This window comes from Brachyistius frenatus, unplaced genomic scaffold (assembly GCF_029030835.1).
Source record: "Brachyistius frenatus isolate BFR_SWC_R1_liver_20210118 unplaced genomic scaffold, ASM2903083v1 Contig_217, whole genome shotgun sequence".
Lineage (NCBI taxonomy): Eukaryota > Metazoa > Chordata > Actinopteri > Embiotocidae > Brachyistius > Brachyistius frenatus.
The window spans coordinates 337,327-355,000 of record NW_027210816.1 but is presented as its reverse complement, the minus strand read 5'-3'; the positions used below and the strand labels follow the sequence as shown (position 1 = coordinate 355,000).

At 44.4% G+C, this 17,674-nt stretch overlaps 2 protein-coding genes across 3 annotated transcripts in view; one reads left to right on the top strand and one right to left on the bottom strand.

Annotated features, from left to right (window-relative positions):
• The window catches only part of slc4a11 (solute carrier family 4 member 11), a 96,472-nt gene extending 88,279 nt beyond the window's left edge, over positions 1–8,193 (bottom strand). For both annotated transcript variants that reach the window (XM_069719567.1, XM_069719569.1), the window contains exon 1: positions 8,069–8,193. In XM_069719567.1, the coding sequence (XP_069575668.1) occupies positions 8,069–8,129 (61 nt within the window). In that variant the 5' untranslated portion in view covers positions 8,130–8,193. The remainder of the gene's footprint in view (positions 1–8,068) is intronic.
• Positions 8,194–12,463: 4,270 nt separating this feature from the next.
• ky (kyphoscoliosis peptidase) lies at positions 12,464–17,416 on the top strand. Its single transcript, XM_069719560.1, has 7 exons — positions 12,464–12,525; positions 13,351–13,931; positions 14,289–14,403; positions 14,501–14,618; positions 15,124–15,315; positions 15,439–15,629; positions 15,737–17,416. The coding sequence occupies exons 2-7, from the start codon at positions 13,374–13,376 to the stop codon at positions 17,050–17,052; spliced, it is 2,490 nt and encodes an 829-aa protein (XP_069575661.1). The 5' UTR covers positions 12,464–12,525; positions 13,351–13,373; the 3' UTR covers positions 17,053–17,416.
• The last annotated feature ends 258 nt before the right edge of the window (positions 17,417–17,674 follow it).

Sequence of the window (17,674 nt, the reverse complement as noted above, 5' to 3'; positions counted from 1 at the left end):
GTTGAAGGGGGGGGGGTTTGGTGCCAGGATTCCTGCTGACTGCTCTCTGACCTTCCATTGTCCTCAAGTCGGCTGCTTCAGCGCAGCAAAAGCAACTCAAACCAGAACAGTGAAATCTGTTGCTCACAAACCGACGTGAGCAACAGATTTCACCTCGGTGGTAAAAGGAAATTAAAAAAAAAATTTAAAAAATTGATCTGTTGGTCATGAAGGACAAAAACAAGTGTGATTAACAACGAGCGCTCGTCTCCAAAGCGCTGCGCCGATATTTATTGTATGGTGTATTTATTAGACGTGATCTAGTAGCAAACCTGCTATGAGCTAAATTCTGCACCGATCGCTCCTATTTATACACAACTTTTATTTTAATACTTCTGCTTTAGATATATTTATTCAAAGGATTTTTGTCATCCAGCCCATGAGTACGTTTTGAATATGGCAAAAAAAAAAAAAAAAGGACAAAATGGGATTCTGTAAAAAGCAACATGCTCGACTAATATTGTGATTAAAAATGTCATGTGACCTGATAAAGGATTTGATCCGTGTCATCATACCCGATCTGGGCACGATGACATCCTGCAGGTTGATTAATCTGCTGGTAATCGTTCACCAAATGACATGAGAGTTTCCATTATGCACGACTGATTAACAAGTAAGCAGGGGGGTGTTAATCCACTGATTTCACACAAAGTTTGGCTCGGAGTCTTGGAGAGTATAAATATATATATATGATATATATATATATATATATACGAATACATAGAAAGTTGTAAAATTAATAACTGATGTTACTGGTATTGGCGCTCGCTAGATGTCTGGGGGAGTCTCATCTCTGCTTGAGGCTAAATCAACTGCTACGAACATAACACACCAGAAGCTGTGACTTCTAGCAGTTGAGTTGCATTGTGGGTAATGTAGGCACCATGGCAGAGCTTTGGCGTGCCTCTGTTGCTCCTGCATTATTTCAATACTCTGCAAGTCTAACAATGTCGCAGTCCCGATATCCAAATGTTATTCTATTTATTTATTGTAAGTATTGAAGAATACATTTGGAAAAATGAGTAAAATAATCCACATTAGCATTTAACGTGAACATAAATCATCCTCACAAAGAAAAAAAAACAGGCATTATTTAAATATTTATAAGAATTTAGTCCTCCAAAAATCTAGCACAAGTGTGGGAGCACCTTGTTGCTGCATTACTGCTGTTCATTTTAGTAAAATATAATTATTTTTTTGGAGGGGTGGGGGCGGGATAATAGATGCAAGCGTAGCCTTTAGTGTGCCAGGATCGATCCTCACACGTGTCCCCGGTAACAACCACGTGCCCGGTGGCACGGCGAAGAACAACAAATCCCCTCCCTGCTCCCTTAAAGTAAGCAGTCCTGGAAACCTGAAGGACGAAACTGCCTGAATTGTAAAAAAAAATAACGAGTCGAGCGCAGCGAGCGTGGAGGGGGAAGTTTCAGCTTCTCTTTGAAACGAGGAAGGTCGGCCGAGAGCTCGCACATCTTTCGGCACCTTCTCGCTCGCAGCACACGAGCCGCACTGTGTCTTGTCTGCTCAAGGCCACACGACTGCCTCCTATTGATTCTCCCTGCGTAGATCCTCCCCGAGGCTACTCGGATTCGAACCGGCAACCCCTCCTGTCTCGAAACTCTTCTCACACCTCTCTGCGCTGACTGCTGCCCCCGTCGATAGTCCTCATTCTGTCCAAATAAAGATGCGATATGAATAGACGTATTAGTCCCCGAGGGGAAATAGAGGCGGCAGCAAAGGAAGCGCTAATAAATGAGAACAAAAAAAAATGACCTTACAGGATGCCTTTGATGCTTCATGCGTGATGCCCGAGTGGAATTTGAATATTGGAGGCTGATGGAAAGCCGGCACATGTGCAGATGCAACACGCTGTGCAGAAGGAATGCACGTGAACTGCTGTGTGTGTGTGTGTGTGTGTGTGTGTGTGTGTGTGTGTGTGTGTGTGTGTGTGTGTGTGTGTGTGTGTGTGTGTGTGTGTGTGTGTGTGTGTGTGTGTGTGTGTGTGTGTGTGTGTGTGTGTGTGTGTGTGTTGTTAGGTACAGACTGTACAGATTCATATATCCTGTGCAGCTACTAGTTCATGTGCATAAATACTCAAAAACAGCAATGCACACGAGGACAAAATCATCTCAACAAGACTGAGGATTACAAAGCAAATCATGTTCAAGATCATCACAGGCTCCACAGGATGAATTCAGTTTCCTTCTAAGAGACAGCAGCACATACATACTGCCCTCTGCTGGCAACGGAGGATCAAACAGGTACACTGCTATGTGTTGATCCAAATATATCTTCTTTTTTTTTTTTTTTCTTAGCTGTTAGTTCACTGGTGCCAATTTTTTGGAGTAAAAATGTGTGAAGATGAGCAGGAAGTGTGGTCATATATCTATTTACATACACTGAACAGTACAGCGTACGTAGCTTTAAGAAGCACAGACTGGTTATCTCAGTCAGACAGTAAAAAGCAACACTGACTTGAATATAGCAGCGGTGCCCTTTGACCCCCAGTTTCCCCAACATGTTTCCCTTCCACACGCGCACACACACACACACGCGCGCACACACACACACACACACACGCTCGCACACGCACACCACTCCACAGGAAATGTTTGTTGTCTTTACATTTCCAAAAGCCCTCGTGGGGAAGCAATGCTGACACAGACACTTTTAACTTTTCAAGTGAGAGAGTTAAATGGTCAAATCAGCAACATGGATCATCCTGCCTCCTCCGCTCTCAGCGTAAATCACTCTCTCCGATAAGAAGACCATGATCATAGCATGTTCTGCAGGTGATCTGCTTGGAAGAGGTTTAAATGCTAACTGTATTTAAGTCGCCACCTGGAAAACTACACTAAAAAGAGCTGAGGCCCAATCTTAAGGTTCAATACTTACAATAATACTGATAATACTGCAATAATCGGAGACAAAACTATATTAATTTTGAACAAAGTTACATAAAAGATGCCCTGGACATTAGAGAGAACTGGAGTGGAACATATTTCACGCCAAAAACAAAAACAAATGACGTACAGATTAAAAGTTAGAAATCCAGTAAAACTCCATTTGCAATCTGGTAAGCGTTTCAATAACTACTTTTTGAAATCACTTTTTCCTTTCGTTCACCATTCGGAAAACAACACTAAAAAGTGCTGACGCTGCTTCTCAGGGTTGAATAATTACAATAACATTAAGAATATTGCAGTAATTTCAGTCAAAACTATAATAATTTTCGAGAAAATTATAAAAGAGATGCCGTGAACATCTCAATCTAAATTACATATGGATTACAAGTCATAAATCCAGTAAGACTACACGTGCTACTTTATCTGATATGTGTTTAAATATATTTTTGAAATAACCATCCTTCTTTTTTGGAGAAAATTATAGTTTCCTTTCAGATCCCGTCTGCAGAACCGTTTCCTTTCATCAGCCTCGACTACAGGCTCCTATTTGGTGCTATTAATATTCCTGCGGAGAGTTCATGTCGATTATCAAAACAGATGAAGGTGTCTCATTTTGAAAAGAAGCCTTTCCCTTCTGCTTGTCAAGAACAACTTCTTGGGGGAGGAAAAAAAAAATAAATAAATAAAAAAATTAAAAAAGGAAATATGTCAATCTGCAGCAAAGCTTTAAAGTTCTGTGCACCTCTGCGGAGCATTAAAACACGGCAATAAACGGCGAAGGGCACCTTGCTGTCGTGTTGTGCTCCGAGCAGGAAGACAGCAAACACACAGTTAGTGGACAAACACTGGGTGGGATTTCCTTTTTCTCCTCACTGGCTCCTGCCTCACATTGTCCATTTTTCAGATGCTGGCCAAATGCCGCTCGCCGAGGAGAATAACAAAATGCGTCTGTCATGAAGCTACACACAATCACAATCGCAACGTAACGCAGACAAATTCAAACAAACAAAAAACAGCAGGCCGTCCTCTGACTGCGTGCCCACATGATTTATGAGTGTGCCAGTATTATGAACCAGTGTTCACATCACGCTCGTTTCTACATTCAATCGTGCGATTTTTTTTTTTTTTTTTTACACTAATGACGTGTTTCCGTGTTAAGAATAAAAGTCTTCTTAAACAGTGGCGGAGTACGGTATGTGTGAGCGGTGACATCCCATAATATTCCCCTATAATAAGCTTCCACTCAAAAAAACCCCTCATTTCTGCAGTTTCCATCCGGATGTCTGTTCAAACGGAGCTAAATCTGGCAAAAAGGCTAAAAACGTCTAAATTACACATCATCTAGGGCAGCAACTGATTGATTGTTGTGCCAATATTTTTTCCATGAATAATAGTTTCACGAATAAAATGTCAGACAGTAATAAATGTTCATCTCCGTTTCCCAGAGTCTGAACCTAAAAATGCACAAAAATCATGATTCAGTAATCAAAATCGCTGATTATATTTCTGTCACCCGAGTCATCATTTCAGTTCATCGCGATTTCAGAATAGATGACCATATTTTAATGTAAAGGAAGTCCTAACTGCTATAATAAAGTCAGTGAAAAGCTGCTGAAACAACATTTATATTTCAAAGACATTAAAACGGTCCAGTTTAACTCGGCTGTCTCGTCTTTTCACCTGAAAGTCACCAAGTCCTGGTCAAAAAGTCAAATCTTTACATTTTACGTTTTAACTAGTAAAGTTGACTCATTTTATGAATGAGCCAAATCTGCATTGTTTTTGCATGAAGCAATCAAATCATAAAGGGAACCAAACTGTAATTTCACTGGGATGGAAAATCTACGGTGTCAATCACAGCTGAGCCAAACTGCTGAAAGCATGTGGACAGTAAATCTTACTTTGGCAAAACTATTTTCACAAATATGATTGTAATTTGATAAAGTTACACTGCATTGCATAACCAAAAGACAAATATTTAGGACTTATTATCTCTATCATAATAAAAGACTTAAAAACTTCTAAGATGCAGGTCTGGAACTAAGAGGAAAAAGTTAAGGTGCTTATCAATCATAGCTACACGTGACCGGATGGGCGACTGTATGGAATATTCCAAAGTATTTTGGAAAATATCACGTTGAAAGTCGCCGCTTCTGCGCACAGGACTTTTACAGGAAACGGGAAGTATACCGTTGCCATGGATACAAAGAGTCACACTGTGGGAAGCAAAATGAGCCCAATTTCATGTGATTACATTCTGGAAAATGAAGCACGGCAAAATATAACTTTTTTTTTTGTTTTGTTTGCCATGTTCCATTGGATGTACTGACAACCATCACTGAAATACTTTGACACGAGAAATCTTAAAAGGTTTGAACTTTTTTCAATTCCATACGTCTCTAATAAAACAACATTGTCAGTGCGAGTTGATGCTCGTTTTTCCTCCCTTTTCATGTCCTTTTTAAACTGATGACATTTTCCTTCGAGCCACATTTCGACGATAAATAAGCAAAAGATGTAGCTTTGCACTCTGGCACATCATAACTTTGATATTTCATATATATTATAAATCGCTAAGGTGAGAAATAACTGATAAATACAGCAACATCTTGTTTGCTGCACCTCTGGAATTTCTCAACTGCTGCCATTCACACGAGATCCCGTCGTCCTTCCCTGCACGCTGTGGAGTCCGCGTCACCAGCCGGACACGCCGATGTGTCTCTGCAAGCGAAGCGGCCTCTGAGGGCAACCGAGGGAGCTGGAGGCTGAGCGACCGTCCACACTTGTTGAGTCCGAGCCGATGGCTTCAACCGTGAGCTACTTGATTCCACTGCACACTTAATGACCGACGCTTAACAAACAACTAACACGGTTCACCAAATCCCCACGCGTCCATGAACACACCACTGACACCGTTATCTAAGGACAGGCCAAGGAGGCAGAGGAAGCACAATTAACTCTGAATTTCTTCAGGAGGGACAAACCATCACCTTCTTGAATACCACTGGTCCCTAAAACTCCACTATACGTTTCGTATTCAGCTGCGTCGAGCCAATATGTGCTTTTCTTCCGAGGGCACGTACAGCTGAAGACGGCCAAAAATGATGTTACTAATGTTATTTCCCAGTGGAAGAAAGTCCAAACATTTCAGTATCTCACCGCAAGTTTCTAAAGAAGGTGCTAAAGACAAAACAAAGGGAAAGCAAAAGTTGAAGATGCTGCAGTGCATCCCGAATATCAGCAAGTTCAATTTAAACGTATTAAACCGTAAAAAGAACGATATACTTTGAGCCCAACTGTTTTTTTTTTTTTTTTTCCCCCTCTTCTCAGTGCGACCTGCGCTGTACTAACAGGGTCATGTCTGTTCTCTCCCGAGCACGTTGACATGTAGTGCACGGCGTTAACAGCGGCAGAGAAAGAAGGCTGGGATCCCACCGGTACACAAAAACAACATGTGTGCACTCTCAAGTCCGTGAGGAGCGCGGGATTAAAGTGGCAGCCGAACGGCATACAAAAAAAAAAAAAAAAAAAAAAAAGTGGTAATCCTGGTTATGACAGGCGGTTACACAATACGCACTGTGGATGATGTGTGTGTGTGTGTGTGTGTGTGTGTGTGTGTGTGTGTGTGTGTGTGTGTGTGTGTGTGTGTGTGTGTGTCTGAGGGGGGTATTAAAAGTGCTTGTTTGGTCAAATTCAAGGTCAAACGAACGTGTGCTCTGAACTTCGGAGCAATAAAGCTTCTGTTCAACGATGGGCAATCGAAATGACAAAAGAAAGCGAAGGAGGGTTCAAAAGGCTAATAGTGTGTCTTTTTGTCAACTATCCCAATTACCAGCACCTTGATTTTTATTTTAATGACGTAAGAAATGAGTAGTAAAGACCTCAAATTCAACCTACTGCAAGCCATGTTTTCTTATAAACATATTTTTTTTACATTTCCAAACACACCTAAGCTTTTTTTTTTTTTACAACTTATTTGGATGATTACCACAAAATATCAGCTCTAAGGCAGTAAAGGTAGTACTCCTGCTAATATATCAATCAACATATCCATCTACGATAAATCTGTCTGCTTAAATGACTACAGTAAACCTGTCATGAAACTAGTGCTGAATTACAAGTTACAGCGTTACACACAACTCCTGCAGGCCCGCATGTTTCATATCACGGAGCATCAAAGTTAAATCATATTTTATTGCTTTTTCTTCCAAATCGTCATCAGTTTGCAGAATTACAGCACTTTTACACCACCTTTATCTGTGGGTCCGGGCTTCTCTTCTGCTTCTGAAATGATTTTTATTCTTATTCTACTCCGCCACATAATTCAAGATGCTTTGAATGAGCCAACGTACAAATGTTTGCAGACATTTTTTTTTTTTTTTTTTCAAGATGCCACATTTCCCTGTTTGTTCGATTTATAGCTGCTTGTTTACACGTGTTTTGGCACCGACGACACTGTTTACTTTGCTGTGTGTGTGTGTGTGTGTGTGTGTGTGTGTGTGTGTGCGTGCTGAACATTTACTCTTATCTATTTATAATGAGTTCCGCAGTGTTCCTCACACGTCTCCTGACACATCCTACCTGGCATGGAAAACCTGCTAGGCTGTCAATGCAAGTGCGTCTACACGTTTATGTGGATTTACAGTATGTGGGGGGGGGGAGAACTACCTTTTTGTCATCAAATTTTGTTTTTCTTTTTGTCTGCGTGAGAGCACGGTGTTCAAAACGAACGCACTACTGCTGACCCTTTAGAAACATTAACCATAAACACTGCTCAGTATTTAAGTGCGTAGTGGAGACTGTTTTTTTTTTGTTTTTTGTGTTTTTTTTTAAAGGATAAAATCTCGTTTCCTCACTGCGTCCCATTTCATGAAATAGACTTTCTTTATCTCTGCATGTCTTCATCCTCCCTCACCTCCTCTCCCACGCGTGCGCGATGCGGTTTAACTCACTCTGGGGCCACTTTGCTAATTTACACGCCATTACGCGCGACAGGTGACACGATTTTACTCCACGAAACACCTTTTCGACAAGAGTTGAGGGGAAAGCACAGCTTTTACACCTGCAAAACTACTGCGAGCCACGAGCAAAGAAAAAGCTTAACAAATTGAAACGCATCTTACCTTCGGTGAATCGATTTACTGACACCTCCCTCTCCTCTCCATCGTCCTTCCCAGTTTTCATAATGTTCCCCGAGCTCCAGAAAACGTCCCGGAAAAAAAAAATATATATATATCTTCAGCCTCTGACCTGCAAGAAACGAGTGAAAACAAAGCTGGTGACTTTTTTTTTGTTGTTGTTTTGTCCGGTCGCTACATTTAGAAAAAGAAAGAAAGAAAAAAAAAAAAAAAGCCAACGAAAGTAATCAACTGTCATCACCAGGTGTTGATGACAGCAGCACGCGCCCGCCGAGTGCCTGACCCCGCCCACCGCTCGCGCCGCAGGAACGACACCGTTGAATAGCCGACGAGGCAACGAAGCCGAGCCGGAAGCGCCGTGCAGAGTTAACCGTGGGTCGGTTCGGTTGGAAGTGACACCGGGAGGCTGCGTTTCTGTTCTGAAACACGCTATTCGTTTAAATAACTGAAAAGTGGACGAAAGAAAGTGAAAATTCACGTCAGTTTTAAGATGAAAAAAAAAAATAAAACGTCAAAGGAAGTTTGTAAAAACCTGAATAGAACAGACCGATTGAAAAATAGTAAGAAAGAAAAACGCAATTAGCACACATGTAGGTCTATAATTGTAAATAAATACAACTTTTGTCTGTAGTTTGTTCAGTCAGTCTTATTCTACCTTATGAACACTTAAGAGGAAGTATTGTTTATTTGTCAGCGCTAATCCTGGTCTTTGGTCCCTTCATCACTTGATTTGAATAACTTCAGATGTGAAATTATCAACTCATTCGCCAGAAAAAAAAAAAAAAGATTCGAGGAAAGACTGCAAAAATGTGGCGTAGAAGCGGTTAAGTGGTTTATTGTGTTCTTTCCTCTCCTGTTTCTCATGTTATGACATGGTCCAAGGTCATGACCCCCAGATGGAAACAACAACAACAAATAAGAAACAAGCTACACACTTTCAGCATTTAATTCAGGATATTCTAGGCATGCACGATATTGGACTTTTTAATAATATGATCCTATTTTCCAACTCTTTTGGCCAATAGTTGATGCCGATACCAATATATGCACAAATTATCTTTATTCTTCACAATTTCATAGAAATGATGGGGGTTAAGGTTCCTAAACTGGACAGTTAAATTTGCATTGTTGAATGCTGAGCCATCCTTGCAAATAGAAGGACGGCCCTATTTCTGACACTTTGAAACAGCACTCTGGAGCTGCATTTAGTCCATAAAATGTTAATTTTGGGTTAATGCCATTATTTTATTTTGAAATGCCTCCCTATAGGATCTACCCTATCTGTAAATTCACATAGTCTGGTTTACAGCTGCATCCTTTTGCGTGCATTTTCAAAGAAAACTGGTCCCCCCCCCAAAAAAAGCCAGCGGAAGATCAGTGTGAGCCTAATTCATGCTAAAAATATAGTACTGCATGAGGTATTAATCTGTTACACAGAGCAGGTAAAATAATATCCTGTTCGGATTCAGCTTTAAAATACATTATTGCTTAAGTACAATCCCACAAGACGAGGATAAGCCCCGGAGCTTTGGGCTGTTAAATTTATGACCCGCTACGTAAAGTACACCACAAATATCCAAATATCCTTTACCCCATGGTATGTCCATGAGACCAGTACTGTAAGTATTTTATTGCAGCTTATGATACCACCAGAGAGCATGTTTACCACCGGTGTTTTCGTTTATAATGGACTATTAACAGACAGGATTACAATGCATAATCAAACCAGCGATGAGAACTGGAGTCCAAGCTGGAAATCATTTTATCTCGACGGACTCAGATTGTCGCTCCAGCTGCCGTGTCGACGACTAAATCAGCTTTTTATCATCTAAAAATAGCAGGAAACAAGCGATCTCTGGTCCACGTGACATTTAGAGGAACTCGGTCTCGTCTTCATCTCCGGCAGGGTGCGATGCTCTCTTGTTCTTGATCTTCCCAAAATGATAAAAACCCACACACACAAAAAAAGCCCACGTTTTGACTGCTGCTGCCACAATAATGAGATGAAGCAAGACGATGTAGGAAAGATTTTTTTTTTTTTTTTTTTTTTTTAAGGGCCTTCTGCCACATAACAGCCAAAGGCCAAAATATGTTTGAAGAATTTAAAACCCATTGATCCCTCAGATCTGAACGAAACCATTTTTTTGTGGGCCTCCAGTCACATTTAAAGGTGGTGAGGGTGTGTTTAGCTCCTGTGCACAACCACCTGATGATGCACTACAACTTTAAAGTCAAATTAGTCTCCTTTGGTCCTCTGGACTCTGAAGCCATTTCACTTCTAAATGTTTCATATTTTAAGTCATTTTAAAAAAAATATTTGTCTCAAAACAGCTCTATTAGTCAATTTTATTATCACAAATGATCTCCTACTGAAAAAAAAACATAAATCTCAAAAGGACAGAGATCCATATGTTCCCACTATAAGAAATGCAGATGAACATCCGTCCTTTTCAGCCTGCAGCGATTTCCTTTATTTATTTATTTTTTTTGCTTCACATCTACGTCTCACCTCTCTTTGAGCTGCAGAGAATCCCCCTCCCGCTCTCCCTAATAAGCCCGAGCGAAATTCCTTGGCTGACAGCTGCTCCAGATGGCATTATCACCGGTTTCACAGTGATCTGGCTCGGGATGCACCGACCGGCAGAGGTGGCTGTCCCCTCCGCCGTGCCCACGCCGTCAACATGAACACAGACATATGGCAGCGTTAGGTAATGCCGGAGCTGCTGGCTGATGTGTTAACGGAGAATTTCTCAGTCTTTCTCGACATTTCTGTGTTCAAGGACTGATTTTCTTTCTACGGTTTTTATGTGCACAGAAAAAAAAAGAAAAAAAAAAGGTGCATGAGCGGATGACGGAGTGTCGGGTTGAAGGTGATGGTGAGAAAACCTCTCACCTTCCTCAGCATGAAAACAGCCCCAAGACGTATTTTGAAGGCACAAAATTGGTTTAGCTTAAAAGTTCAAAGCGTCCACGATGGTTACAGGAGATGTTACACTGGACTGTGCTTTGATTAAAGAACATTTAGGACTCAGATAGTTATGCATATTGAAATCCCCCCCCCCCCACATTTCTTCTTCATGAAACCTTTGGTGTTTAGAAATTTCACCATGTTTCCTCCCGCGTCCGTGACACTCAGAGACACACAAAGAACAGGGGCGTCTCTTTCTTCTCCAAAGGTTATTTTTTTACATTTTGATTTAAATAATTGTTTGTGCTTTTGCGGTTTTTCTCAATTCCCTTTATTTTTAATTGAAACTAAATTTGTTGCATCCTTTACGTAGATATGGCAGTGACAGATCTTCACTGTAAACGAGAGAGTGAATAAGTAATATTTCCCAACTGCGACACTCTTTCACTCAGCTGGATGCATCTTTAAATAGATGGTTTTTTTTTTAAATTCTTAACTGCTATCCTTCTCTCCTTAATGCACACTCACTGTGATCAGCGCATCATCCAGACAGGTCGTTTTGCATAATGCAAAACGGTGTAAGCTGCATATTTCTGCAGACGTATGGGTGACTGACAGCGGAGGAAAGTAAATAAGTTCATTTTTTTAAGTGTAATTTTGAGTTACTTCACTCGAATATTTTAATTCTGAAACAGATTTGTGGATTCTTCTTTCCTCTTCCAGAAATCCTTCATCACGTTTATCTGCTGCCACTGGATACGAAATCAGATACAAGTACTTTAAACTAGCTCCACCGCAGCAGCTACAACACCATCATGTTGTTTACACACTGCTGCTTCAGTATTAATCATCTAATAACGTCATATCCATATAATATTCATCACAGGGACAAAACCGGTACTTTTCTTTTCATTTTGCTGCTGATATTTATTTACTGTTAATTGTTTTCGAGCAGAACTTTTACTTGTAGTTGGGTATTTTTAAATAGCAGCATTGCTGCTTTAAAATAATCTGAATATTCCTCCCACCGCTGGTGTGTAAGTGTGTCTTTGATGTGGATGTTATCGTGACCTCTGACCTCAATAGACGCTTCTGTTGCTTTCTTTGACCGACTCTTCGTTGAATCCGGCCGCTTCGTTGCGCACGCTCACTCGCCAACCTCCCCACCTGCCCGCTCAGCCCCCGCACGCACGTGCACGCACACGCGCGCGCACACGCGCACGCACACACACACACACACACACACACACACACACAGTAATTCACACCCTTAGCAAAATGCATGGACACGACACGACACGACACGACACACACACACACACACACGCACCTCAGTTGGGGGCTTACTCTATTGGCTGGTCTTAACTGCTTTGTAGTATTTTTAGGCCTGTTATTCTGGGGCCGGTCCCGACAGGCCACGAGCAGAGTATAAAAGCCTCCCCCCTGCTGACCGGGGACCACTGAGAGCACACAGTGGAAACATCTCCGCCGATACTCCAGCAAACATCCACCTGGCATTTTCAATCCTTTCAGGGTGAGTAAAACATTGAGGCAGTTAAAATCAACCCGGACAGGGTTTACCTTTCATTTACTTTTGAATGTGGATCCGACATAAATCAGCATTTTTTTTTTTTGGCGTTATCAGGGGTAAAATCTTAAATTGTGTACATCTAGATGGTGCTATTATTTTACCATTGGGGTTGGATTCACTCCAAAATTGGGGCGATACCTTTCAACATCGCTCTCCAGCTAGGTCAGAGGTCACGGCTGCAGCTCAGTGTGCAACAGATCAGATAGGACTTGATGACCTGCAGAAGGGACACTTGAGCCAGGCGGACACTTGCCAACAAAAGCTGCTTCGGCCTGGGTCATTTAGTTGAAGGACGGTCACTGTACCAACCTGCTTTCCCCTTTAAAATTAAAAATAATAAAAAAATATATATATATATATATATATATAGTTTTCCAACAATGTATGTAATGTATTTTTTCCATCAGTCTGCAGGTTCATCACATACAGGAAGTTAATGTCGCTCTAATGTGCTGCAGCTTTTGACGTTCTTTGTGCAGTTAGCTGCGACAGTGACTAATGACTCCAACCTTTTGCGTTCATTTATGGTTATGAATAGACATGATATAATTGCCAATTTGTCACTGTCTTACATAGAATGAACCATATAGAATAAACCTGCAGCTTCCCTCCTCGCGTGCACCGCGTGCCAGAGGGCTGCTGGGTCTTTTGTGACGGGTTTCCTTCAGCGTCTCATCTGAAGCAGAATAAGTGACTGAAGGCCGACCTGCAGGTTTCAGCTCAGAATATCTCAACGAAAACGTTAAGATTCCGTCTTCTTTCTTTCAGGACGCCACCATGCAGCCAGCATAATGTCAGCGGAAGTTGCAATCCAGAAGTTCTCCTTCCCGTTTGCCTGCGCCGCACGCCTTCCTCAGCAAGATGAGGTGACCCAGAAGGGCTGCGCGCAGGTGAAGGCCCTGCAGGGGAATCCGATCTTAACCAAGCCGAGTCCCGTTACGGCCGTAGGTGCTTTAGTGCACAATGAGAAGCAGATCCAGGAGAGTCCGAAGCCTCCTCCGGCGGCGGCTGTGGCCCCGGTTCCGGTCTGTGCCGAAGCCCCCCGCGGAGCCGTGCTCTCCAGGCAGAGCGTGTTCGAGAAACTGACGGTGGAGAGCGAGGACCAGCGTCCCGCGGCGAAGAGACAGCTGTCGTCGGAGAGCGCGGCCAGGACCATCACCGTGGTGAAGAAGAGCGCGGTGAGGAAGGAGGCAGACGAGCGGAGACACCCGCAGCAGAAGGCTCAGCCGAGAGGGAAGGCGGCGCCGTGGGCGGCCGCGGCGGGGAAGAGGAAGAGTCGAAAGGACCTCTTCAGCGGCTCGGAGGTTTTCCTCAGGGTGGACTCGCATGTCGTCAGGGCCGGAGCGGAGGTGAGGACGCCTGCAAACTACAAACCCACTCTAACACAAGTTAGAACAGTTCTTCTTCCGAGTTCTTTAGTCTCAGCGGTGACAAACACCACATGTCAAGATAAACAAAATTACCAATTTAAAGCCAGACACTTAAATTATGTCATCCACTCCAAAGATCTCACTCACGTCTTAAAACCTGGACGGTAACCTGGTTTGTTCAGGAAACACGATGACGCTGAGAGAAGCTGACAAATAGGAGGACGAATAAAAATGAAAGTTTCTGATTTCATCTGACTGTGTATACATACACATATATATATATATATATATATATATGTGTATGTGTGTGTGTGTGTGTGTGTGTGTGTGTGTTAGCTGAAAGAAAAGTGTGTGTACGACGTGAAGACAATCGTGCAGAGCATCACACTGGGAGCCAGAAACGAGCTGGAGAAGCTTCGTGCCATCTGGGTCTGGCTGTGCCACAACATCGGTGGGTTTACTCAACTATACAAACTGCGTGCAGTATTAATCAAAGTGCTCTTGTTATATTTACACCTTTGAGACGACTTCGATCGTTGTTTTCACAGAGTACGATGTGAGCGGGTACCTCGGGCGCTCGGAGAAGCTGAGCTCCGCCGAGGAGGTGATCGCGGCCGGTCGGGGTGTCTGCTGCGGCTACTCCAACCTTTGTGCAGAGATGTGCAGGTAGACGGTCTGAAAACCGAGGCCACGAACAACAATCTCTTACATTACAAAATAGTGTATGTTCGACAGCGCTGCTGGCCACTTTTCCATCTACGGCCGACTTTTTCCATCTTCTGTCTGCCGAAAACAAACGTGGAAATAAGTTTGACGCGAGTTGCAGAGCAGAGAAACCTTCAAAAACGAGCTAAAAGACACTAAACCGCCCCGTAGATACGAGGGGAGCTGCAGGGTCAGGCAATAATCGAGGGTTTGTCATCGACAGCGTTCACTTAACACGAGCTATAGAGACACAAGTACACGCTCAAACATGTATTCATCTATTCAACATTCAATGCCGAGCTCTCTTTCGCGTCCTCGAGTTCAAGGCGGACGTTTCCGGTAAGACAACGTGAAGTGAACTGACTGGATTTGACACCTCGAACGACGACCTCGAGCTCGAGTTTGAGGACACGGGATGGAAAAACAAAAGGCAGCGAGCGTGTTTGTGTGCGGTGTGTGCTTACAGAGAGGTGGCCATCGAGTGCCAGGAAGTGCCGGGCCACAGTAAGGGCATCGGGTACCGTCAGGGCCAGAGCCTGAAGCACGTGAAATCCGATCACCTGTGGAACGCCGCGCTCCTGGCGGGACAGTGGTTCCTGCTGGACGCCTGCTGGGGAGCAGGACGGGTGGATATGGAGCACGAAAGCTTCGTGAAAACGTATGCAAAAGGAAATGATCCCAACAATCATTCAGTGGCGACGTAACGGTGCGCTTTTTTTTCCTTTTCTTTTTTTTAGTCGAGTCTCAAACCAGTCTGCTGTCTCCATCTGTTGCCTCCAAGGTTCGATGATTTCTATTTCCTGACTGACCCGGAGGATTTCATCGATTCGCACTTCCCTGACGAGGAGAAATGGCAGCTCCTGGACGCCCCCGTCCCGCTGGAGGAGTTCGAGAGGAGGGTGTTCAAGACCTCGGCCTTCTTCGCCCTGGGGCTCAGGCTGATTCAGCCTCGTCACCGTCACATCGTCACAGGTCCTCCATCAGCTTTTAAAAAAAAAAAAAAAAAAATTTACAAGGGGCATCGCTTATTTAAAACTAACAGAACCGGTCTTAAGAAATTCGTTTGTTTACCTACTCAGATGACGGCGAGGCAAACGTGTCCCTCGGCTTCTCCAGGCCGACGACCTTCACCTACGAGATCACGCAGCACCAGGACCTCCTCCACTGTGGCGCTGCAGAGCAGGAGTCCAGCAGCTCCTCGTCTGGCCTCCTGACGGTCTCCCATCGGAGCATGAAGTTGCAGCTGCTGCCGCCCGCACGAGGCACGTACGACGTGAAGGTGTTCGCCCGACCTGAAGCGGCCACCGCGCCTCTGATCTGGGTCTGCTCCTTCACGGTCGAGTGCCCGACCCCGAGGGCCATGGAGGAGATCCCGGAGAACCCCTTCATGTCTTGGGGTCTGCAGCCTGCTGCGGGATCTCTGGGCGTCGTAGGCAGCAGTCTGGGCAGCGAGGCCGCCGAGGTGGACGGAGGTGCGTTTGATTTGGTGCTGAAGACCTCCAGGCAGCTGACGGTTCTGTGTGAACTGGTCCACCCGGAGACGGAGGCCGCCGTAGCCAAGCGCTGCGTCGCTACTCGGATCCAGCCCGACGTCCTGACCTGCCACGTCCTCTGCCCGCTGCGCGGCTTCTACCGGCTGTCGGTGTTCGTGCGGGACTACGACAAAACGGACGTCAAGTTCCAGAACGCTGCGAACTTCCTGCTGCACTGCAAAGGGAAGGTGATCGGTCCAGATGAGCTGTTCCCTCCCAACCTGGGCTCGGCGTGCGGTCCGGGCACCCGGACGTCCGAGGCAGGGTTGTCCAAGTTCAGTCACACGACCGCGGTGGTGAGCACCCAGCAGGGCAAGTGCAACCTGACCTTCCACAACCAGCGGGACCTCGAGCTCCACAGCGTGCTCAGCAAAGGAGACAACAAAGCGGCGCTTTCCCGCCACTTGTTCTGCACGTACACGGACAGCAAGGTGACGGTGAGCGTCAGCCTGCCCGGTGCCGGGGTGTACCGGCTGGGCCTCTACGCCAGGCTCGCCCCGGGGGCAGATTTCAACCCCATGTGCGACTTCGTTCTGAGGAACAGCTGCGATCAGACGGGGCCTCCGTTCCCCTGCGTCTTCTCCGCCTGGAGGAAAGGCTGCGTGCTCTTCGAGCCCCGCGTGGGGCTGCTGGAGCCGCTCGCCCGGGTCCGCTTCAGGGTGCGGGTGCCCGGCGCGCAGAGGGTGAGCGCGGTGGGAGAGACGCGGGCCGACCTGAAACTGAACAAGAGCAGAGTGTGGGAGGCGGACGTTTTTACGGGAAACGGCCCGCAGCAACTGAAACTGGCCGCGTCCTCGGGGGACTCCGGTGACATGGCCGTTTTGATGACCTTCGACATCAAGCAGCGGGAGGGAGGAGTGTGAAATCTAGACAAGGCGGCTGACGGGGACTCGCGCAAATCCGACTGGGGAGGAAAATATTTGCTCAAACTGTGAGCCGTGATCATTCAGGTTTAACTGCATCAACGTAACAGATGGATCCGGATTAATGCCGGTCACAATGAAGTGCAGCGAAATCCGACTTTAAAAGTTATTTGAAAGCTATTTTACCACAAAATAACCTCTCGAGTGACGTTGGTGCTCAGCTGTGATATTACTGATAGAGTGCATTATTATTATTATTGTGTTAAGACAATGTCTGCATTTTGAAATAAATGGTTGTCAAAAGGTGTGCAATAAAAAAAAAAATAGACTGTGAAGATGATAACTAACTAAAGTTTTGTTTTCTGACGATTATCTTCAAACATTTTTTTACTTTTAGGACTTCCTGGTAGAGACACACGTGCATCTAAAACTAGATCCAAACATACTTGCATGTATGGAAAGGTATATGTTTTGCGTCTATAATAAGAAGCCCCTCCATTTCCTTTTTATGTTGCATTAGTATTAAATGAAAGCAGCACTCAAGACTTCAAGTGGCTTTTTGCACATGCTGTCGATACATCCTCCCTTCCTGATGATTTGTTCTAAGAGCTTCCTGTGTTCC

What these genes read in the sequence shown, in the direction of transcription:
- ky (XM_069719560.1), top strand. Translation starts at nt 13,374, where the DNA reads ATGTCAGCGGAAGTTGCAATCCAGAAGTTCTCCTTCCCGTTTGCCTGC. An exon ending in TCGTCAGGGCCGGAGCGGAG is followed by an intron (nt 13,932 to 14,288) that starts GTGAGGACGCCT and finishes TGTGTGTGTTAG; the next exon opens with CTGAAAGAAAAGTGTGTGTA. An exon ending in CTTTGTGCAGAGATGTGCAG is followed by an intron (nt 14,619 to 15,123) that starts GTAGACGGTCTG and finishes GTGTGCTTACAG; the next exon opens with AGAGGTGGCCATCGAGTGCC.